This window comes from Panicum virgatum, chromosome 5K (genome assembly GCF_016808335.1).
Source record: "Panicum virgatum strain AP13 chromosome 5K, P.virgatum_v5, whole genome shotgun sequence".
Lineage (NCBI taxonomy): Eukaryota > Viridiplantae > Streptophyta > Magnoliopsida > Poales > Poaceae > Panicum > Panicum virgatum.
In genome coordinates, this window is record NC_053140.1 from 34,242,734 (window position 1) to 34,267,550 (window position 24,817).

The 24,817-nt window shown below is 47.7% G+C and overlaps 1 protein-coding gene across 1 annotated transcript in view; it reads left to right on the plus strand.

The window, feature by feature from the left end:
* Window positions 1–298: 298 nt before the first annotated feature.
* LOC120709866 (glutathione S-transferase U11-like) overlaps window positions 299–24,817 on the plus strand; it is a 28,279-nt gene continuing 3,760 nt past the window's right edge. The window contains exons 1-3 of the mRNA XM_039995502.1: window positions 299–415; window positions 629–755; window positions 837–973. Of these exons, the coding sequence (XP_039851436.1) occupies window positions 299–415; window positions 629–755; window positions 837–973 (381 nt within the window). The remainder of the gene's footprint in view (window positions 416–628; window positions 756–836; window positions 974–24,817) is intronic.

The following is a 24,817-nucleotide window of genomic DNA, read 5'->3' on the forward strand; positions in this document are numbered from 1 at the left end:
ACATAGACAATCTTGGGACTACTTTTCAGTCTTGCAATTCTGAATTGAATAATTGCTATTCCTTGCTACTATATTGTGCCTACCCAAAGCTACACATATACTTCTATCAGCACAGGTTCATCTTGCAACTGTTACACCCAAGCTTGACAACTGATTGTGCCGCCTGTTGGCTTTGGTAAGAACATTTGCAAGACGGTGGTAAGCCGCTTGAGATATTGCATTCCACTTTCACCACCACCCAGTAATTGCTAGTTGATAGGGATAATACTTTTGTGTTGTCTTTCGCTGTCTTCTAACAATGACAGGTTCTTCATATCCACCAACATATGATGGTGTGGGTGCTGATGCGTACTTGGAGTGGGAAATTGCTATAGATAATATATTTGCAACTCGTTGCATGTGTCCAAGGAGAAAGGTAAAAAATACAGCTAGTGTTTTGCGACACTCAGCTTTAGTTTGGTGGGATTCTTTAAGTTCTTCAGATAAACCCCAAACTTGGATAGATATGAAACTTCTTATGCGTAAAACCTTTGTTAATCCACCTCCTGCTTTGAATTCATATATTGAGGTGCAAAACATAGAGGACCAGTCCATTGTTATTTCTCTTGCTACGCCTAACCTTTTGCAGGATGCTGAACAAAAGCAAGAGGACAAGGATGACATGGACAAAAACGAGGAGCTCACATCCTCATGTGAAAATTCAGATCCATCACTTCACAATGCACCTATTACTCTCGCTGAAATTGAGAGCAAAGGTAATGCTCATGGTGCTGCACTCATGGATGGTGAGGCTTCTTTGGATGTGCTAAATTCTTCCACCTATCATGTTATGACAGAGAAACTATTAGTGGGACCAACTCTTGATTTACCTTTGTCACAACATGATTTGATTCATATTCCCTGTGATAAAGATGACTTACATGGTCATGAACATGAGAGCACTGAACCACATGTTTTTGCTGAATTTACAAATGTGATTCATGTTGCTAGTGATACAGATGAGATGAAATTGTTGTCTTCTTTACATATCTTGGGCTATATTGAATTTGATGTTTTGTGTAATCTAAGTAATTTAAAGGAGAAACTTTTTATGTGTGCTGATTTGCCATGGTTATCTAGACATACATATCATGTTATTAGCAAATATAACAACAAAGGACAATATTTGATACATCGGGTTTACATTTGTGCAAATCTGAATTCTTCTTTTGTTGTTCAAGATTGTAATCAACTAAGTGGATCCGATACTATTGATATTCATACGCCATCTATTCCTATGCTATCTTTTGTTAGTACTAATCTTTTGCAGGATAGTATTGACAAAGCTCATGTGGATTCGGATCAAGGAGCCTACAGGATCAGTTTCGAGTACAATCGGCGCCAAGGATGGATTTTCTTTCAAGAAGGGGAGGATGATGAGAGCACGACACCTTCGGATATGACCATTGATTATAAGGTGAGCTCGTTCCAAATAAATTTGTCATCTGGATTTGAGAATAAATTACTACCTGAGTCTCTGAATGGTGTCCTGGCTGGAGCATGCTAGCATCAAGTCTGGTGCTCCGCATAATGACGATGTATCATTGGATCCAAGCCACAGAAAGGGAACCTGATCTCTGACCCATATTTGCTGCACTGAGATGGCGAACAATAACGGAAGGAGTCTTCATCATCCCACACTGTAGCCATGGACATTCCATCTCTGAGAAGACACGACAGCAGCACTTTGACGCGAAATCCGGTCATCTTCTTACATTTATACATGATAGTACATTACTGAGAGCGGAAGAGGAAGAGAATTGTTGCAAGCTTTTCAAAGCATCAACACATATAGATTGCTAACTTCATGGGTCGGGCTAAGTTGTGCATTATTTTTATTAATTTTAATTGTGTGTCATTTGAAAAGGAAACAAAATTTGTAAATGTGACTGAGGAGGAATTCCAACTCTGACTGGAAATAGCCTACCGTGCGCTACTATGACCATGGAATGTATGGAGTTCCTAGGGGTAGGGGGCTTGTGCCCCCACGCTGGATCCTGAGTACAAGCTTGCTCCTTGCCTGACTACGAACGATTCGTTTGTTTATGTCTCGATTATAGATTGTCAAGTAGTCTCTTGATCCTTATTGTGGGTACATGGCCATGATTTGGTTTGATAGATTGCATACCACATACGGTCTAAAGTTATAAATTGCTAGTTATACACACATCATAAATTGGGTAAAGAAGATATTTTCTGTTAGATTTCCTTCGGATAATAATGGCGACCACGCTTCTTGGATATTCAAAACATGCCTAAATGAATCTTCTAGATGAACTTGCACTCTAGAATGAGTATGACACTGATTATTTTGCGGTCTCATTGCCTTCTGAAGTTGGCTATCTTGTAATTAAACAACAACTTTATGTATTTCTTAATTCGTTCTTTACAATAATGTCTTGCAGCTACTTCCACAATCGATTACATGGCACATGCATTCTAATGATGTCCTGGTTGTCACTATGTATTGGGCGTAAGCTAGGTAAACAAAAATGGTGTCCTGGTCGGAGCATGCTAGTATCAAGCCTGGTGCGCTGGATCCTAGCAACAGAAAAGGAACATGATCTCGGACCCATATTTGCCGCACTGAAATGGTAAACAATAATGGAAGAAGTCTTCATCATCCCACACCGTAGCCATAGACATTCCATCTTTGAGAAGACACGGCAGCAACATTTTGACAAGAAATCCAGTCATCTTCTTACTTTGATACAATATAGTACATTTCTGAGAACGGAAGAGGAAGAGAATTATTGCAAGCTTTTCAAAGCATTAACTCATATAGTTTGCTAACTTCATGGGTTGGGATAAGTTGTGTAGTATTTTTATTAATTGTAATGTGTGCTATTTGATAAATAAAGAAAAATTGTAATTATGTGGCTGAGGAGGAATTCCATCTCTGACTGGACACTGCCTATTGTGCGCTACTATGACTATAGAATTCATGGAGTTCCTAAGGGTAGGGGGCATGTGCCCCCACGCTGGATCCTGGGTACAAGCTTGTTCCTTCCTGGGCTACGAACAATTTGTTTGTTCATGTCTCGGTTATAGCTTGTCAAATACAGTCTCTTGATCCTTCTTGTGGGTACATGGCCATAATTTGGTTTGGTAGTTGTTGGGGGATGGCCCAGCCCAAAGTGTAAATGGGCCTCATGTGATGGCCCAAGGGCCTATTTGCAATTCTTGTATTTGCCAGTGGGGTGGGGGCAAATTTCCACCTCCCTCTCCTTCTATATATATGGCTGGCCCAAAGGGTCAAGGGAGCTCTCTTTTTTTGGAGCTCTTGATACATGGTCTCTTTTTGGAGTCTTCGGTGTCCCTCCCTCTTTACTACTTGGCGGAGTCTTCTCTCCAACAGTTTGGCGCCCACCGCGTGTTGGCACGAAATTAAATCTCACGATTACCACATGAAAGAGCCGAGCTTTTTCACCCTTCGTAGCACTTCACCGTCAATGAGGGCCTTTGGTTGCTTGTCCAACCCTTCGGTCATGTGTACACAGGCCTGATGTTACCGGCTTCGACCAGCTTCGAGCAGCCTCTTCACCGGCAGTGGCTACAGAAAGGAGTTTTGGTTTTAGCAATGTTTTGTCTGCTCTTCGGTAAAGGAGCTTCAGTTATATGGCTTCGTCATACTGCTACATACAAATTGTCTTGCAAAAATTACGCAGGCTTGGACCCATATTTGACGCATCGAGATGGTGAACAATAACGGAAGAAGTCTTCATCATCCCACACCGTAGCCATGGACATTCCATCTTTGAGAAGACACAGCAGCAATATTTTGACAAGACATCCAGTCATCTTCTTACTTTGATACAATACAGTACATTTCTGAGAACGGAAGAGGAAGAGAATTATTGCAAGCTTTTCAAAGCATTAACTCATATAGACTGCTGTAGCGAAAATGGCCTCTCATGCCATATTTCAATATAATGTTTTGGCGATTGATGGCACACGCAACACTTGAACTAATGTGTTTGCTTAGATGATATACTTAGGCTTTTAGGTTCAAGTGATGACAAAGAGAAGAGAGGCGAAGCTAGGCCCGAAGGGCCGCCCCTACGGGGGTTCCGCTACCCGGTTAGCGGACGGGGGTCGAGGGGGAGCCGCCCCTCGCGGGTCTTAGGGCAGCGCCCTGAAACCTAAAAGAAATCAAGTCACCGGTTGAACCGACGCCAAGCAAATTACACACGTCGGTGCATTGACTTGAGCACGTCTGGGAGTTTTAGTATCACCGGTTAAACCGACGTAAGGCAAAATGTACTCATCGGTGCAATGACAGAGATGGCCTGCGGGCTAGGGTTTGGCACCGGATGAACCGACGATAGGAAGTTTGAATACGTCGGTGCAATGGCATAAGCAGTCCAAGAAAAATGCATACATCGGATGAACCGATGATGCACCGGTTAATAGCGTCGGTGCAGTTGTCCAGAGAGTTTGTTTTTCAAGGATCAGAGGACAGTTGCACTCACCGGTTAAACCGACGCTAATATTACATACACCGGTCGATTGCGTCGGTTGATTGCCCGTACACGTAACGGCTAGTTTTCAGTGGGCAGTTTAGTATCACCGGTTAAACCGACGATGGCGATTTGGGGAGCATCGGATTAACCGGCGTTAAGCGTTTTTCTGGCAGCTTTTCTCCAACGGCTATATTTGCTTGTGCTGCCTATATATACCCCCAAGGCCGGGTCATTTGAGAGTGCTGGAGTTCAAAGAAGTATACTAGAGCTAAAGATCATCTCCAACCACCATAGAGCTTCATTGTACATCATATAGGCTTAAGCACACTTGTTAGAGTGCTTAGTGCTTGATTAGGGATTAGTTCTTGCGAGAGCTCCCTTGAGAGAAGTCTTGCTGCGGCAAGCAAACACTTGTACTCGTCGTGTGACCCTCCGACTTGGTGTGGAGTGGCAACGACACTTTGTGCGGGGAAGGAGGCCCCTACTTGGTGTTAAAGCTCCAAGATAGTGAAGACGGTGCCGTGGTGACGCTTCGAGATAGACGGTGGCGGTGACCTCATCTTTGTGACTTGGTGTCACTTAGCCTTTGCTTGTCGGGAGCCTTGGAGGCGTGGCAAGACGGTGATCAAGCGAAGAGACTCGGTATCACACTTGTTCTTTGTGAGCAAGTGGCCGTGGACGTAGGGAGGGACTTTGGTGTCCTAACCGAACCACGTTAAATCGTGTGTCTTGGTGTCTTCACGGGAGTTTGCATATCCTCTCCCTTACCGCTTTACTTACCGCATTACGTTTCCGCATTTACTCTTTCTTGCTTACCTTTACTTTCCTAGTTAGTTTGATTAGGATTGACTATAGGTTGCAAGTCTTTTGGGGTAAGTAGAGGGTAGCATAGATAAACCTTAGTCATAACTAGCATGTGTAGGACGTGTTAGGTTTATCTTATGCAATTAGATTGAGCCCTAGGATAGAAAAGCGATTAGCGACCCTATTCACCCCCTCCCCCTCTAGGGTCGGACACCCCGGTGATCCTTACAATTGGTATCAGAGCCTGGTCTCACACCTCTTACGAGGATTAGCCAATTCTATTGGTAAATTTGTGAGAAAGCTCGTAGGAGACCCGTCGACTTAACCGTCGAGTGAGTATATGTCCGGGGAAGGGATGAGTACCGATAGGGCTCCATTTTTCGATGGCACGGGTTTTCCACGTTGGAAAGTGCTTATGCAAGCACATCTTCAAGCCCGGGGGCTTGATGTTTGGCGTGTCACCGAAGAGGGCAAGAAAAATGAGAATAAGGCCGAGAGACAATATGATGCCATTGCAAAATCTATTCTATTGTCATCTCTATGTGATAGTGTGTTTAATCGTGTATTTGCTAATGAAAATGCTCATAAGCTATGGAAGCAAATTGTCGAGAATCATGAGGGCACAAAGGATGTTGCCAATCAAAAATACCATATTCTCGGCGAGGAGCTAAGTAGCTTTAAGCAACTTCCAAATGAAAATGCTCATGACATGTACTCACGATTAAATACTCTTGTCAATGAAATTAATGCCTTAGGTCTCAATCAAGTTGATGATGGGGAAATTAACCGCAAGATTCTCCGAAGCCTTCGCAAACCCGACTACAACATCATCAACACGATCTTGCAAAAGGAAGACTTGGTCAAGCTTACACCAAACCAAGTCATCAATCAAATCATTGCCCATGAGTATAGTATGGGGATGACAAAGAAGAAAGAGCAAGAGTCCACCTCTCCTTCAAGCAAAAAGAGTCTCGCCGCCAAGCACTCATGCAAGCATCAACCAAGGCGACAAGACTCATCAAGCTCAAGTGAAAGTGAACAAGAAGAAGAGGATGACGAAGATAGTGATGATGAATCAAGTTCAAGTGATGAAGAATACCCAAGGGCCGTGCTATACCACAACCGCAAGATTGCCAAGCATGTACATGAGCTCTATGAGCTTGGGTACAAAACACTCATTAAAGGGAGTGCGGTTGGGATAGAGAAGATGGCAAAGAAAAAGAACAAGTCAAGAGCCCAAGCTCTCTCCGCCATCCACAAGCCCAAGAAAAGTGGTGAAAGCTCAAGTCACAAGAAAAATTCCAAGAGCTCAACCACCCATCGTCCTCGGAGATTATCACCACCTCCCATGTGTCTCATGGCACTAGGTAATAACGATGTAAGTGATGACTCCTCCTCAAATGATGAATCCGATGTTGAAACCAATGAAATGTGTGAGATGATGACTCTTCTCCATAATCAACAAGAATATCTCATTAAACAAAATAAAGAAATCAAAGCTCTCAAGGCTAACGAAAAACTTCATGCTTCATTTGTCTCAAGATATGAGAACTTGCTAAACAAATTCAATTTGTTAGACAATGAGCATAAAGAACTTAAAATGAAATATGAGAGTCTTGAGTCTAAAAGTGAATCATCATCGGATAAATCATTTCCTTGCAATATTCCTTGTGCTATCTCTTTTGACAAGGTAGATGCGTCTACCTCTTGTGATCTAACCCCTTGCAATGAGAATGTGATCGTAGAAACATGTGATGATCTCATTGCTAAGGAAAATGATGAGCTTAAACAAGAGATAGAAAGGCTAATGACGGACTTGAGGCGGCTCAAAGGAAAGTACACTCAAGAGCAAGTCCAACCTTCTCAAGATAACACCTCCGCGGGCGTGAAGAAGCTTGAGAAGGGAGAAACCGTGACTTGTTTCAAGTGTCACAAAGAAGGCCACAAGTCCTACCAATGCAAGGAAAAAGAGGGCAAAGCAAAGGGCAAAGAAAATAGCAAGCCCAAGAACTTGAACAAGAACAAGAAGGCTAAGGAGATCAAGAAAAACACATCTCTATACTTGAAGGCGTCCTACATGTACACCAAGCCCACCCACAAGAATAAGCACAAGAGCAACCACTACATAATTGAAAAGAAGAAGAATGGCAAGGTGGTGGCTCATGTCATGGGGTGGAGAACATATGGATGGAACCAACCTATTTGGGTGCCCAAGGATATTATTCATACCATGGATGGCTCCCAAAAGGTTTGGGTCCCTAAGACTTAGGCACCAAACAAGTGCATCGGGGGATTTGGATGCTTAGCTTACAAGTTAAAAGTGAAGGTCCAAGCCAAAACAAGCTAAGCTCACAACTTGGACATTTGTTGCCCAAGTCCCCCATAAGGTAATGGTAGCTAGATTACAATTCAAGCATCATGTAGCTCCATTGCTTTTGCTAGGATGTTTGCTTGTTTTGCATCTCCTAGTGTTATATATGGTGGGTTGCTTATGCCATGACTCTAACCCATGAGCAACCTACATGGTTTGATAAGTGTGTAGAAAGCTACACAAGGTTACCTTTCATGGTACACGGACTTCATGAGGTATGTATTTCTTATGTGTACCATGAACACAAACTATAGGGTAAACTTCCCAATTGTGTCAAAATCAATGTGCATACATTTTCTTGGTGATTCAAACACTAAATGCACACATTTAGGGGGAGTTCACTCTATGGTTTGTGATTTTGAGACTAACATGTTTGCTAGCTTATCTTTTGTAGTCTCACGTGAAGTTAACACTCTAAGAGAATGTTTCTCACAATCAATGTGAACAAACAACTCTATAAGAGTGGTTAGATAAATTGTGCCTTCATGCATGTTGAGCCATGCTTTATTGAACTTAAATGCTCATATCTAAGTTCATAGGCTATGTGCTCATACACTTGCTCAACCTTGGTATACCAAGTACTCTTCCTTCAAAGACTTTCAATTTGGTACATACAAGGTAAACTAAGTTGTTCCCCCGGAGGTATGCTAGGTTCTAAACTCATTCAATTGGTATAATTGTCAATTTCTTATCCTTTTTAGAGCTACCTCCGTGCATGATATGATCTAAGCTTTCTAGTTATAACATCTAGTTGTGCACTTGATTTTCACATTATCACTTTATGCACATATTTGTGGAAAGCTTAGCTCATGTCATGCTAGTTTCGTGATTTTGTGATCCACCATAGTAAATTCTCAATTGGTATCTTCATTGATATCATACAATTGGATCATGAGTCATGGAGCTAACTCCCTAGGATACTAATCTTCTTTTGAGCTATATTATTTTGCAAGACCTTTTAGAAGCAAGACCTTTTAAGTAATTTGATTCCAAAGAGGGACAAATGTGGATCAAATCAAGGTATTTTCTCAAGGAGAGGAAGCATATCCCGAAGGGGGAGAAATACCTAAGTGAATCAAGTCATGAGGGAGAATCAAAGGGGGAATCAAGGTTTTAGAGGGAGGCCAAGTCATCATTATATGGTGGTAAGCATCCAAGCTACGGGGAATTTGGAGGCTTGACGAGGTTTGGGATGCATAAGTAGGGATGCATCATGCAAAGATGAAGTAAAGCCGAGTTGTGGATTAAAGATTAGTAACCCAAATTCCCCTTCCCTACATATGAGGTAATGAGCAAGGTAAAAGGATGATCTCAAATTCATTTGATATCCTTCATGCATCTTTGTAGCTCAATGCCTCTCTAGGAATGCATGATCTTATCTTTACAATTGGTATTTACATTTGGTATCTTTTATGCCTTCCTAGAAATATCATATGGTAGGTTGTTTTGGTACTAACTTCTTATCTAGTGCAACCTACATGGGCAAAAACCGTTGCTTCACCATGACACATATTTTCGAAAGAAAATACCAAAGTCTATAATTGGTATCAATCCTATCCTTGGTATTCATTTGGTGTCATGTTTTTCAAGTTATAGAGTTTGATCCCCATTATGTGAATTACAAGTGCATACATTTGATTAAGTGATTCAAACACTAATGCACACATTTAGGGGGAGCTAACTCTATAGCTTGTGTTTTTGTGACTAACATGCTTTACAAGTGCTATTTGTTGTAGTCACACTCCTTTTTGTCCATATGGTAATACACTCAATCCCTCGATATCAAGATAATACACATTGCAATTAACCTTACATTTGGTATCAATGGATCAAGAAAGATTGGACAAGGGAAGAAGACCAAGCCATAACTCCCAAAAGGTTAAAGAGATAAATGATATAGGGAGGCATGGCTAGTCACCTAAAGCTATCTCCATGAATTCAATTTCTTTTGAACACTACCCCTACAAGTCACAATTGGTATTACAATGGATGTCAAGATAGGAGGTGCCACAAGTTTTGAAAAAGGGGGAGCTTGTTCAAACAATGGGAGATATGCCTAATCTAGTTGGTATAACACTCTATCACTAGTGAATTTCTTTTGCTACTAATGATCCTTGTTGCTAGTGGTTATGAAGCTTTTAGGTGTTTGATGACAAAGGGGGAGAAATGTACCCTAAAAGCAAGCAAGTGATGCCATTAGCAAGGGGGAGGAATGGAAAATGCAATGCAAAAGGATGCATGGTGATAGGGGGAGGTACTTAGTCAATGTGGGGGAGAAGTGCAATTTGATGATCCCATGGACTAAGGTACAAATTCTTTCATTGCTCATATGGTTCAAACCACACACAAGCCATTGTTCCACAATTCTTTCTACATTTGGTATCAAGGGCTTTTAAAATGAGCATTGAAATGTCATCCAAGCAAGCTAAGTAGTTTCTAACTTTTCAAATTGGTATCAATTTCATATTCTTGCAATTCATCTTGCTTGCTTTGGTTGTGTTGTCATCAATCACCAAAAAGGGGGAGATTGTAGCGAAAATGGCCTCTCATGCCATATTTCAATATAATGTTTTGGCGATTGATGGCACACGCAACACTTGAACTAATGTGTTTGCTTAGATGATATACTTAGGCTTTTAGGTTCAAGTGATGACAAAGAGAAGAGAGGCGAAGCTAGGCCCGAAGGGCCGCCCCTACGGGGGTTCCGCTACCCGGTTAGCGGACGGGGGTCGAGGGGGAGCCGCCCCTCGCGGGTCTTAGGGCAGCGCCCTGAAACCTAAAAGAAATCAAGTCACCGGTTGAACCGACGCCAAGCAAATTACACACGTCGGTGCATTGACTTGAGCACGTCTGGGAGTTTTAGTATCACCGGTTAAACCGACGTAAGGCAAAATGTACTCATCGGTGCAATGACAGAGATGGCCTGCGGGCTAGGGTTTGGCACCGGATGAACCGACGATAGGAAGTTTGAATACGTCGGTGCAATGGCATAAGCAGTCCAAGAAAAATGCATACATCGGATGAACCGATGATGCACCGGTTAATAGCGTCGGTGCAGTTGTCCAGAGAGTTTGTTTTTCAAGGATCAGAGGACAGTTGCACTCACCGGTTAAACCGACGCTAATATTACATACACCGGTCGATTGCGTCGGTTGATTGCCCGTACACGTAACGGCTAGTTTTCAGTGGGCAGTTTAGTATCACCGGTTAAACCGACGATGGCGATTTGGGGAGCATCGGATTAACCGGCGTTAAGCGTTTTTCTGGCAGCTTTTCTCCAACGGCTATATTTGCTTGTGCTGCCTATATATACCCCCAAGGCCGGGTCATTTGAGAGTGCTGGAGTTCAAAGAAGTATACTAGAGCTAAAGATCATCTCCAACCACCATAGAGCTTCATTGTACATCATATAGGCTTAAGCACACTTGTTAGAGTGCTTAGTGCTTGATTAGGGATTAGTTCTTGCGAGAGCTCCCTTGAGAGAAGTCTTGCTGTGGCAAGCAAACACTTGTACTCGTCGTGTGACCCTCCGACTTGGTGTGGAGTGGCAACGACACTTTGTGCGGGGAAGGAGGCCCCTACTTGGTGTTAAAGCTCCAAGATAGTGAAGACGGTGCCGTGGTGACGCTTCGAGATAGACGGTGGCGGTGACCTCGTCTTTGTGACTTGGTGTCACTTAGCCTTTGCTTGTCGGGAGCCTTGGAGGCGTGGCAAGACGGTGATCAAGCGAAGAGACTCGGTATCACACTTGTTCTTTGTGAGCAAGTGGCCGTGGACGTAGGGAGGGACTTTGGTGTCCTAACCGAACCACGTTAAATCGTGTGTCTTGGTGTCTTCACGGGAGTTTGCATATCCTCTCCCTTACCGCTTTACTTACCGCATTACGTTTCCGCATTTACTCTTTCTTGCTTACCTTTACTTTCCTAGTTAGTTTGATTAGGATTGACTATAGGTTGCAAGTCTTTTGGGGTAAGTAGAGGGTAGCATAGATAAACCTTAGTCATAACTAGCATGTGTAGGACGTGTTAGGTTTATCTTATGCAATTAGATTGAGCCCTAGGATAGAAAAGCGATTAGCGACCCTATTCACCCCCTCCCCCTCTAGGGTCGGACACCCCGGTGATCCTTACAACTGCTAACTTCATGGGTTGGGATAAGTTGTGTAGTATTTTTATTAATTGTAATTGTGTGCTATTTGATAAATAAAGAAAAATTGTAATTATGTGGCTGAGGAGGAATTCCATCTCTGACTGGACACTGCCTATTGTGCGCTACTATGACTATAGAATTCATGGAGTTCCTAAGGGTAGGGGGCATGTGCCCCCATGCTGGATCCTGGGTACAAGCTTGTTCCTTGCTGGGTTACGAACAATTTGTTTGTTCATGTCTCGGTTATAGCTTGTCAAATACAGTCTCTTGATCCTTCTTGTGGGTACATGGCCATAATTTGGTTTGGTAGTTGTTGGGGGATGGCCCAGCCCAAAGTGTAAATGGGCCTCATGTGACGGCCCAAGGGCCTATTTGTAATTCTTGTATTTGCCAGCGGGGCGGGGGCAAATTTCCACCTCCCTCTCCTTCTATATATATGGCTGGCCCAAAGGGTCAAGGGAGCTCTCTCTTTTTGGAGCTCTTGATACATGCTCTCTTTTTGGAGTCTTCGGTGTCCCTCCCTCTTTACTGCTTGGCGGAGTCTTCTCCCCAACAGTTTGGTGCCCACCGCGTGTTGGCACGAAATTAAAGCTCACGATTACCACATGAAAGAGCCGAGCTTTTTCACCCTTCGTAGCACTTCACCGTCAACGAGGGCCTTCGGTTGCTTGTCCAACCCTTCGGTCATGTGTACACAGGCCTGATGTTACCGGCTTCGACCAGCCTCTTCACTGGCGGTGGCTACAGAAAGGAGTTTTGATTTTAGCTATATTTTTTCTGCTCTTCGGTAAAGGAGCTTCGGTTATATGGCTTCGTCCTACTGCTATATACAAATTGTCTTGCAAAAATCATGCAGGCTCAAGCAAAAAGTAGCAAAAAGTATCAGCTACTGGCGGTGGCTACAGAAAGGAGTTTTGATTTTAGCAATATTTTGTCTGCTCTTCGGTAAAGGAGCTTCAGTTATATGGCTTCGTCCTACTGCTATATACAAATTGTCTTGCAAAAATCACGCACGCTCAAGCAAAAAGTATCCTTCGGGCTTCAGACTGCCTGCCCTCCGGTTCGCGTCGCAGCAACAAGCCAGCAAACCCTTCGGCCGTCAGCTCGGCCCAGAAGCTTGCGACAAAGTCTTTGGCCCAACGCGGAGGCACCAGCATCGCCCACGACGAGGCAGGCTTCGTCCACCTTCGGCCCAAGCGAGGGCCACCCGTCTTCTTCGACCTAAGCGAAGACAACCGCACCTTCGGCCCGCGAAGCCGCAGGCGTTGCCCACCTACAGCGTCTTCGGCCCACGATGCGCACGCTCGCGTGGCTTCAGCTTTGCCTGGCTCATCTTCGGCCCGTGTGGCCTGGGCTTCGCCTGGCTCACCTTCGGCTCACGTGGCTTCGGCATCGCCCGGCTCTCCTTCGGCTCGTCAGTGAAGGCGTCCCCCTTCGGCTCGCGTGGCTTCAGCTTCGCCCGGCTCATTTTCAGCCCGTGTGGCTTGGGCCCACGACGCGCACCTACAGCGTGGCTTCGCGAAGCCGCAGGCGTTGCCCACCTACAGCGTCTTCGGCCCACGACGCGCACGCTCGCGTGGCTTCAGCTTTGCCCGGCTCATCTTCGGCCCGTGTGGCCTGGGCGGCTCATGTGGCTTCGGCATCACCCGGCTCTCCTTCGGCTTATCAGTGAAGGCGTCCGCCTTCGGCTCGCGTGGCTTCAGCTTCGCCCGGCTCATTTTCAGCCTATGTGGCATGGGCCCACGACGCGCACCTACAGCGTGGCTTTGCGAAGCCGCAGGCGTTGCCCACCTACAGCGTCTTCGGCCCACGACGCGCACGCTCGCGTGGCTTCAGCTTTGCCCAACTCATCTTCGGCCCGTGTGGCCTGGGCGGCACATGTGGCTTCGGCATCGCCCGGCTCTCCTTCGGGTCGTCAGTGAAGGCGTCCCCCTTCGGCTCGCGTGGCTTCACCTTCGCCCGGCTCATTTTCAGCCCGTGTGGCTTGGGCCCACGACGCGCACCTACAGCGTGGCTTCGCGAAGCCGCAGGCGTTGCCCACCTACAGCGTCTTCGGCCCACGACGCGCACGCTCGCGTGGCTTCAGCTTTGCCCGGCTCATCTTCGGCCCGTGTGGCCTGGGCGGCTCATGTGGCTTCGGCATCGCCCGGCTCTCCTTCGGCTCGTCAGTGAAGGCGTCCCCCTTCGGCTCGCGTGGCTTCAGCTTCGCCCGGCTCATTTTCAGCCCGTGTGGCTTGGGCCCACGACGCGCACCTACAGCGTGGCTTCGCGAAGCCGCAGGCGTTGCCCACCTACAGCGTCTTCGGCCCACGACGCGCACGCTCGCGTGGCTTCAGCTTTGCCCGGCTCATCTTCGGCCCGTGTGGCTTGGGCTTTGCCTGGCTCACCTTCGGTTCGGCATCGCCCGGCTCTCCTTCGGCTCGTCAGTGAAGGCGTCCCCCTTCGGCTCGCGTGGCTTCAGCTTCGCCCGGCTCATTTTCAGCCCGTGTGGCTTGGGCCCACGACGCGCACCTACAGCGTGGCTTCGCGAAGCCGCAGGCGTTGCCCACCTACAGCGTCTTCAGCCCACGACGCGCACGCTCGCGTGGCTTCAGCTTTGCCTGGCTCATCTTCGGCCCGTGTGGCTTGGGCTTTGCCTGGCTCACCTTCGGTTCGGCATCGCCCGGCTCTCCTTCGGCTCATCAGTGAAGGCGTCCCCCTTCGGCTCGCGTGGCTTCAGCTTCGCTCGGCTCATTTTCAGCCTGTGTGGCTTGGGCGCCGCCCGGCTCCACCTACGGCTCGACAGTGAAGGCTCGTTGCCTCGAATCCGGCTGACAGTCTCCAGCATCAGCCTGAGCCCCCCAGCTTCGGCTCCGCTCGGCTTCGGCTCCGCTCGGCTTCGGCCTTGGTTTCGATCAGCTTCGGCCCCCCAGCTTCGGCTCCGCTCGGCTTCGGCTCCGCTCGGCTTCGGCCTTGGCTTCGATCAGCTTCGGCTCCGCTCGGCTTCGGCCTTCGGCTGGACTGACTTCAGCTTCGGCTTCGGCCCGGTCGACTTCGACCGGCGGCGGATTCGATCCGGCCGGTTCCCAGCTTCCGCGTGGGCGACGGCCCATTCGGCCCACAGCGGACGTGTCGCCTTCGGCCCACGTCCCGGCTTCTGTCTGGCCCAGAGCCAGAATTTGGCACGCAGGTAAACATTTGCGCAAAAATCTCAACGAACGGGCTTTGCTTTGCCTGGCTTGGGCTTTGCCTGTGTGGCTTGGGCTTTGCCTGGCTCACCTTCGGTTCGGCATCGCCCGGCTCTCCTTCGGCTCATCAGTGAAGGCGGACCCCTTCGGCTCGCGTGGCTTCAGCTTTGCCCGGCTCATTTTCAGCCCGTGTGGCTTGGGCCCACGACGCGCACCTACACACGGGCTTGGGCCCACGACGCGTACCTACAGCGTGGCTTCGCGAAGCCGCAGGCGTTGCCCACCTACAGCGTCTTCGGCCCACGACGCGCACGCTCGCGTGGCTTCAGCTTTGCCCGGCTCATCTTCGGCCCGTGTGGCTTGGGCTTTGCCTGGCTCACCTTCGGCCCGTGTGGCTTCAGCTTTGCTCGGCTCATCTTCGGTCCGTGTGGCTTGGGCTTTGCCTGGCTCACCTTCGGTTCGGCATCGCCCGGCTCTCCTTCGGCTCATCAGTGAAGGCGTCCCCCTTCGGCTCGCGTGGCTTCAGCTTCGCCCGGCTCATTTTCAGCCCGTGTGGCTTGGGCCCACGACGCGCACCTACAGCGTGGCTTCGCGAAGCCGCAGGCGTTGCCCACCTACAGCGTCTTCAGCCCACGACGCGCACGCTCGCGTGGCTTCAGCTTTGCCTGGCTCATCTTCGGCCCGTGTGGCTTGGGCTTTGCCTGGCTCACCTTCGGTTCGGCATCGCCCGGCTCTCCTTCGGCTCATCAGTGAAGGCGTCCCCCTTCGGCTCGCGTGGCTTCAGCTTCGCTCGGCTCATTTTCAGCCTGTGTGGCTTGGGCGTCGCCCGGCTCCACCTACGGCTCGACAGTGAAGGCTCGTTGCCTCGAATCCGGCTGACAGTCTCCAGCATCAGCCTGAGCCCCCCAGCTTCGGCTCCGCTCGGCTTCGGCTCCGCTCGGCTTCGGCCTGGGCTTCGATCAGCTTCGGCCCCCCAGCTTCGGCTCCGCTCGGCTTCGGCTCCGCTCGGCTTCGGCCTTGGCTTCGATCAGCTTCGGCTCCGCTCGGCTTCGGCCTTCGGCTGGACTGACTTCAGCTTCGGCTTCGGCCCGGTCGACTTCGACCGGCGGCGGATTCGATCCGGCCGGTTCCTAGCTTCCGCGTGGGCGACGGCCCATTCGGCCCGCAACGGACGTGTCGCCTTCGGCCCACGTCCCGGCTTCGGTCTGGCCCAGAGCCAGAATTTGGCACGCAGGTAAACATTTGCGCAAAAATCTCAACCGAGCGGGAGGCCAAGACTCGATCCTAGGACTCCCACGTTCGCAAGTTAGTCCGCTAAACCAACTCAGCTGTTGTTGGCTGTCACTTCTTGTCGGTTGTTAAAATTCAACTTGTGTTATCTTCCGAATGCCATTCTTCCACCGCTGATGCCTTCGATTGTTCATCAGTTTGTCATCTCAGGACAGAACCCGGGCTCCCCATGGCGCCCTTCGGTAAGAATATGCTTACCCTTCGGCAATGTAGCTGAGCTCTTTTCCCAGCAGATTATTATTACTATTGCCTATTTATTTTGCAAAAAAAATAATAACACACTAATGGACCCCCGAGGCAGCATCTATTTTGGAAGTATGCAGACCCCAGATTTTGATCGAAGAATAAACTGGTCCAGCGGTCAATTTGGCTCAAGACGAGGCGCCCAGCTGCGGCACAGGCGGCCCACCTGCGGCACAACTTTTGCTGACGGCGAAGAGGACCACCTCCCCTCGGCCCACGCCACGTCGGACGCGGTGAGCAGCGCTTTTTTCTTTTTTATATTTTTAAAAAATAAAAATTTCAAAAATATATGTTTGTTTTGAAATATTTCAAAAATACCCCCGGTCGCCCCTCATAGGACGACAGGTCTTAAGTGTAATTTTTTTAATTCAAATTCGCAATGAGGTCCCTGGGAAAAAAAAGCCCTGTCGCCCCCCCAACGGGCGACAGGGGGCCTGTCGCCCCCCCTCGGGCGACCGGGGTATGGCCCCCTATATAAGCTCCAACCCTCCCCTTTCCTCCTCATTTGAGCCCGAAAATTCCACCAAAAATCCAGAAAAAAAGAGAGGAGTGAGGAGAAGGAAAGCGGCGAAGCCCTGCCGGATTCAGCACTTGTGATATGCAGGTTAGTACATTTAGTTTATATATTGTTATATTTAAGTACTACGTATTTAAGTATGAGTAATTTAAGTAGGGGTGAGTAATTTAATTTAATTAGTGCTATAGTAAAACCATTTAAGTAGGAGTTTAATGATACTTTAGTTTGTAGTTACGTAGTAGTAAATTAGTTTAGAAAATTAGTTCTACGCATTTATTATTACAATTGCAGTACTATTAGAGACGTGTTTATAAATTAATTATGATTTAGAATAGAATTTGGCATATGCAGTATAGAATTTGAGTGTCATCATGTAGTTATGAATACTTATACGTTGTAGTTGAATTTCATACTTAGTTTTTACGGATTATTGAATAAGGTAGTGAAGTAAAGAGTATAACTCGATAAGTATTATGTGATATACAGATATGTCGAGCAAGATGCAGTTTCAAGTATTTTATGGTGAATACAATGTTATGTATGGGCCAAATGGAGTAGATCTTTCTGCCTTTAAGCGCACATCTAGCGGCATAGATAAACCTCTGGAAAGGAGTTTTGGTTCCATATGTAAGTGGCTGCAGCGTGGGTTCCATGTTGATCCGTTGACACATGTGATAACTGTCCAGTCTCTTGTTAATTGGGAGGTAGAAAGTGAATTATGGGAATTGATGATGATACACAGCACTGATGATTGGCAGAAGTACATGCAAGCAGCTCTAGAGCGTGGGTGGCCTCTGGCCATTCTTGTTCAAATCCGGGAGAAGACACAAAATGAAATCCAACATTGTGCACATCAAGGAACTCCGAGTATTCAAAGAGAGACCAATTATGTTGAGCAAGATGAGTCAGAAGAGACAGGGAACCAAAACATGGGACCACAGGGCCTTGCTGATGAGGGAGAAAGGATACATAGCATTGTGGACGAGATGGAGGCAGAAGACCAAACCGCAATAGAGATGGAAGAATATGAGGGCTCATTTGATGACGAGCAGTACTCATTGCCAAGAGAGTGGAAGGAGCATGGTTTTGGCAGTCATGTCGCAGAAGATGTACGAAATCAGGAGTGGGAGTACAGAGGGAATGAGGTAGTGCAAGGTGCAACATATCCAAACATTGAAGCCGTAAAAGATGCTGTGAGACTATGGGCAATATCATTGAAACGAGAATTCAGAGTCGTAAAGTCTGGCAGTAAAGAATATGAGGTGAAGTGTGTGAATGATGGATGTCAATGGCGAGTACATGCATTCAAGGGAAAATGGAAGTTCAACTGGAAATGTTCCATTGTCACAGAGCACACTTGTTTGTTGTCATAAGTTCTTCCCTCGCATCGCAATATATCATGCGACTTTGTTGCAAAGAAAATGTATGGGTTTATTATGGACAACCTTAATTATGAGCCAAAAATGATTGTTCGACACATTGAGCAGACTTATCAGTACACCATCAGTTATTTGAAGGCATGGAGGGCTAAACAAAGGGTGTTGGAGATGCGGTTCGGCACATACGAGGCTTCATATGATAACCTACCTCGTATGTTATCCCAGGTTGCTGCTAGAAATCCTGGAAGCTTTTATGACACATACCTCGTACCAGCCGTGACTAGGGGACAAAGAATTATGCAAAGAGCCTTCTTTTGCATAGGTGCTTGTGTTAGAGCATTTCAGTTTTGTCTTCCGGTGATCTGCATTGATGGCACATTTTTGACTGGAAGGTATAAAGGTCAGATACTCACCGCAATCGGTGTAGATTGCAACAACCAAATAGTTCCGCTCGCATTTGCATTTGTTGAGAATGAGAACATAGACAGTTGGTATTGGTTCCTTGAACGAGTGAAGATTCATGTTGTTGCTGCACGCCCAGATGTGTGCCTTATTAGTGATAGGCATGCAGGTATCCTGCAATCAATACTGAAATTGCAACGTGGAACTGCGACAACGCCTCCATTGTGGCCCGATGTCCAAAACAGGTGGTGCATTAGGCATATGGGTGCAAACTTCTATGAGCACTTCAAGAACAAGGATCTTAAGAACCTGTTTAAGAGGTTGTGCACCCAAAATCAACAGAGAAAATTCAATGCATTATGGCAGATGCTTGATCAGTTGACTGTAGAGCTAGTGAAGGTAAGGGCATCAGGAGCAGGCACGAGTCAGGCTGCAGAGGCTAGAGATTCAATTGAGAAGCCATTTTCACACTGGATTCGAGGTGCACCTAAGAAGAAATGGTCATTCCTTTATGATACCAATGGAATACGGTATGGTATTCAGACAACGAACCATGCAGAGTGTTTCAATATGGTTATGCGTTCTTGTCGTGCCTTTCCTCTTGTGGGAATTGTTGAGTTCATCATGTATGGGTGCATGAAGTATTTCAGAGAGCGTTACACGGCTGCAAGCATAAACATCAGCAACCCCCAAATTCAGTTTTGCAAAAGAGTGACACAATATATGCAAGAGAAGATTGAAAAGGCCAAACTGCACCGCGTCATATCGACAGGTACAATGGAGCATAGATTTGAGGTTCTATGCAAGGATAGAACTGGTCGTGGTATCCGTAGAGATAGGGTGGTACAGGAGAGTTTGATTACAGTTGATGGCAAAGCCTTCTGCTCCTGCATGAAGCCTAAGTTATTGCATTTGCCATGCTCCCATCTCATTGCGGCATGTGCAGAGTCTGCGTTGCAGCCAGGAGTATTTGTTTCACCGTACTTCAGCAAGGAAGCAGCTGTATCCACCTGGAGACATGAGGTGTACGGGATTGGAATTGTGGGGCCTTTCACTCAGGATAATGAGAATAAGATGTTTATTCCTGATCCAGCCACTAAGAAAGGCAAAGGCCGCCGTCAGACACGTCGTATTCGGAATGGTATGGACGAGTCGGAAGCAAGCAAGGCACAAAAGCGTTGCAGCCAATGTGGAGCATTGGGTCACAACTACAAGAAGTGTCCTCAGAATGCACTTCACGATGCTGCTGACGTCGGTCCTTCCGGAAATCCCAGAGATGGAGCACCTCCTACGTTCAGACGAGCATCGGCGAGAATTGCTCGTGGAAGGCATTCGGTGTCATGATCCACAATTGTATTTCATTATTTGTAATATGTAGTAATGAAATATTGCAGGTATGTAATGAACTATTATTGTACCTATGTGTCCAGTTTGTATGAAATATATATTTACCTATGTGTTCTCATATATTTTTGAATGTAGGTATGGAGATGGACTCCTTGCTAGACCCAGTGATCGACTCGAGCCACAGGTCTTACTTTGCAGCTGTTGAGCACCGAGCCCTAGAGGTGCTACGTCCTCGTCCACCCGGGGAGGCGATCTCTATACACCACGATTGGTGTGACCGGTATGTAATGAAATAGTGGACCAATGGGAACAGGCAGACGAGCACTTGGTCCGTCCAACAGGACCACACACAGACAGCTCCTTTAGGGCTTACCTCACCTGGTACTTACCCCGGACTCGGGCTCGTCTGGTTTTTGTTGACACTCACCCGCAGCCACACCAGGCGAGGCCTCAGGATGGCTATGCCCGGTACCACGTGGAGTCACTCGCTGGCGCGGTGAGTCTCTTGATCATATTTGCATATATATATAATCATATTCATAAGATAATTCATGTGTTTGTAACTGTACCTTTACTGAATTGATGCAGCTTCGCCTTTGCAACATGATGGAGACGGACTGCTCGACTTACTTGACGAGGGTACGTGCCGGATCCCCAATGACCCAGTTTGAGCAGACAGAGGCATGGTCGAGGCAGCGTGATCAGTTGCGTCAGGTAGTCCACAACTTCGGAAGCCGTGTGCAGTACGAAGACAGCCACGGGTCGTCTCAGGCCTCGTCATCGTTCCCGTGTCCGTCGATCGTGCACGGGCCGACGTCGCAGTTCTTCCCAAGTGCAGGTAACGTACATATCTCTTTAAAATTACATCAAGTGTTCCTACATATTTACTAATATCACATACAGGATACGATCCAGCTACTGCGTTCGGCCATACTGGAATGTTTAGAGGGACAGCACCAGTTGGCGGACCGTATCCAGGGATGGTACCGGGGCCACAGATACCGGCATACACAGGTTATTTTATGTTTCGTATTTCGGTTTCTACATGTCATGACAAAATATACGAGCGTACGCTAACATCCACATTTTTTGCGTAGGATTCTACCCCCATGCGGGCGCCGGACCTTCTTCTTCCTCCTTTCGACCAGATAACGAGACCTTCACCTTAGACGACTTCGACAGCTTGAGTCCAGAAGAGCCTGCCGCGCAAGGTGACCCCGATGTCTTGGGGTATTCACAGCTAGGAGGAGCACCACTTGGGATCTCTCAGCAGCAGACACCGCAACCCCTTGCGCGTCCTGAGCGACAGGTGAGGTCTCCGGATGTTCTCACCTACTCCAAGGGCCATGTCCGTGCCCAGCAGAGGGCTAAGAGGGTCCGACGCCCTAGGGGTGGTTAGATATATCTGATGTTTGTATCTCTGATGTTTATTTGTAATGAGATAGCTGTGGACCGCTTATTTGTATCCGATGTTTATGATTGTGCTAGTTTACTTGTCATTTGTTTCTATTCATACTATTGATGTGAACTTATTATATTTGTGGGTTCCATAATGCTCGTGAAATAAGGGAAGTTCTTGCAATTTTTTCCCGTAATTTAATGAAGGACAAGTTAGGTGCGGTAGGAGTTAGCGGCCGAGATCCTGCCGACGATGATGACGACTACACGCTCGAATAGCTCAAAATAGGAACCATAGTGTATCTAGCTGCGAGTACGATATCACAGGTTGCCACTGCTCAGCACGGCGATCACGGGTTTCCCAAATGTAGCATTCTTTGCCCAGACATACGTGATCCAATAGCAGTGCCCTTCCACCATTTCAAAAAGTACGCAATTCGGCAGAGCTTCGCCGTTTTTCTTCTTCTCACCCCTCTCTTTTTTCCTGAATTTTTAGGCTCAAATGACAAAGGGAATGGCGACATATGGCAGGCTCAAATGACAAAGGGAATGACGGCATATATAGGGCCTGTCGCCCCAGGGGTGGGCGACAGGCCCCTGTCGCCCGTTGGGGGGGGTGACAGGGCCTTTTTTCCCAGGGACCTCATTGCGAATTTGAAAAAAAAAATTACACTTAAGGCCTGTCGCCCTATGGGGGGGCGACCGGGGGATATTTTTGAAATATTTCAAAATGTACATATATTTTTGAAATTTTTATTTTTTCAAAATATAAAAAAGAAAAAAGCGCCGGTGAGCATCGTCCACCCCTCCGGCCCAGTGAGGCACACCTCCAGCTTCGGGCCCGCGGCGAAGGCAGCCACGTGCGCCCGGCGCCGTACGCTCCAAGCACTGCGGCTCCAACTAGACTGGTATGCTCGTCTGAAGCAGGTACAAGAAGACAACAGAGGTACGTAGATCGACCGGTTTCTTGTGGTAAACACGCATGAACCACCCCCTTCGAGTTGGCACAATGCACCACTTCGTGTGGAAGTCACACCTTCGGAAGTATGTCTTCTTTATCAGACTATGATTTGTTTTTAATTTCCTTCGTCATCCAGCAAAAAGAATTGTTAGTTTACACCCCTTCGGCTCACACCGAAGCATCCTCCATTATTGAATTATTTAAGTGCAAAAACATGAAATCTATTTGCCGCCGGCGAGCTACGGGAGGACGAGGGGGAGGAGCGGCGGCCGGGGAGGGGCGGTTGGTGGGGGAGCAGCCGCCGGCGAGGTCGCCGGCCGGGGTGGTGGCGGGCGGCGGCGGCCTTTAGGTTTTGAGTTGCTGGGGTTCCAAGGTCCACCGGACCTAGAGGAGGGGGTCGGGGGCGGCGGTGGCCCGGCGGTGGAGGCGGGTTGGCCGGCGGAGGGCGAGGCGACGCGGGAGCGCCGCCGGCCGGGCGGGGCCGGATATCCGGTGGGCTGTGGCCGGCGGCGGGTGCGAGAAGGGCGTCGGCGCGGCGGCGGGAGCCGCCGGCCGGGGTGGAGGACGAGGGGACGGGGCGGAGGACGCGGGGGGGGGGGGAGAAGGTGCGATGGAATGAAAAAAAACGCATATGCGCCGAATAGATGCCCCCTGCAAAAGAGCCAGGTACTTTAAATCTTTTTATTACCACCTTTGTGTCCTTCGGCTCACACCGAAGCCTCCAAAATCAGACTACGGCACTACTTGCTTGTATTTACCAATGAATGTGCATGTCTAACAAAACTATCAGAGCCCTTCGGTCTATTGTATCGGGCTTCGGAATTCTTGCCACATATAATGAGGCATCAGACATATGTATATATAATTCTTTTTGAAGGATGGGCATAATTCTTTCTGCAGTTAGGATACCACCTTCGGGCTATTGGTTTTCACCCCAAAGAGAATTATATATGGGGTTTCGGTTATCCGAATTTGATGCAAGATTCTCCTTCGGGCTATCGATTTTCACCCCGAAGCGAACTAAGTTATATATGACAATGGCTATGCCGGGGACTCACATAATTTTATTTGGCCTTTGGTACTGCTTGATAGCAGTCAACTTATGGGATTTCCACCAGATAACAAAGTGGGACTCACCCGAAGGTTGGGCCTTGATTGATAGGCCAACTCTTCAATTTACTCATCGCAAAAGCATCGCATTCATCTCATACTGCAATCATTACATCACATTGCATTGCACTGCACTGCAGCAGGGAGCCAAAGATGCTCACGCTGAAAACAAAAGTCCTATCATGCGAAAAGTCGAAGGCAGAGAAGTCCTTCGGTGCGAAATGCCGAAGGCAAGGAAAGTCCTGTCGTGCGAAGAGCCGAAGGCAGAGAAGTCCTTCGGTGCGTAAAGCCGAAGGTGGGAAAGTCCTGTCGTGCAAAATGCCGAAGGTTAGGTATGACCAACTCATGCTAAAGAGCCGGAGGCATCCTAAGGAAAATCCTGTCATGCGAAATGCCGAAGGCAAGGAAAATCCTGTCCCACGTAAAGTCAAAGGCAAAGATGGAACCACTCCGGCCTAGAAAGGCAAAGTCATTGTAATAAATGTGAAACGATATGACACGTTTTTTGCAGGTGAATTAACAGTCAGCTCCGGAGTGGGAAAATCCTATCTCCGGTTCCTATATTAGCGGTTATTAACGAGGCAGAACCCTCTTGTAATTCCCTTGTGAAATATAAACAAGGTCTCTGAAAAAAGTATCTGGTCAAAACAGGTATGCACCGAAGCATCTATCCCTCTTTGTCGAGCGAAGAGGGGAGTCATCGGTGCGTAACAAGTGAAGACGCTTGAAAGAAGTAAGCATGAGTTGCACGCCCTAAATGGGTCCCGCTCCTCTTAGTTTCACTTCCAGTACATTAAAGTCATCCATTGCGCAATGCCGAAGGCAGGGAGGCCCTGTCGCGTGAAACTGAGAGGCTTAAGCATCTTCATCCAAAATGGGCTTCGTCACCTCTATGCTACCTCCACCACGAACCCCGGACAAGAGGGGCTATAGTGGGGCCATAGGCCTAGAACCTCCTGACGAACAAGTCTTGCCCGGTGCTCGTCATTTCGGCTTCAACGACGACTTTGGCTTCGCCCTCGTCGACAGAGCTCGACCCGAGGGGCTCGCCTTCAACTTCGGCAACGGTGACTTCAGCCTTCGCCCTCGTCGACAGAGTTTGACCCGAGAGGCTCGCCTTCTACTTCGACGACGATGACTTCAGCCTTCGCCCTCGTCAACAGAGCTTGACCGGAGG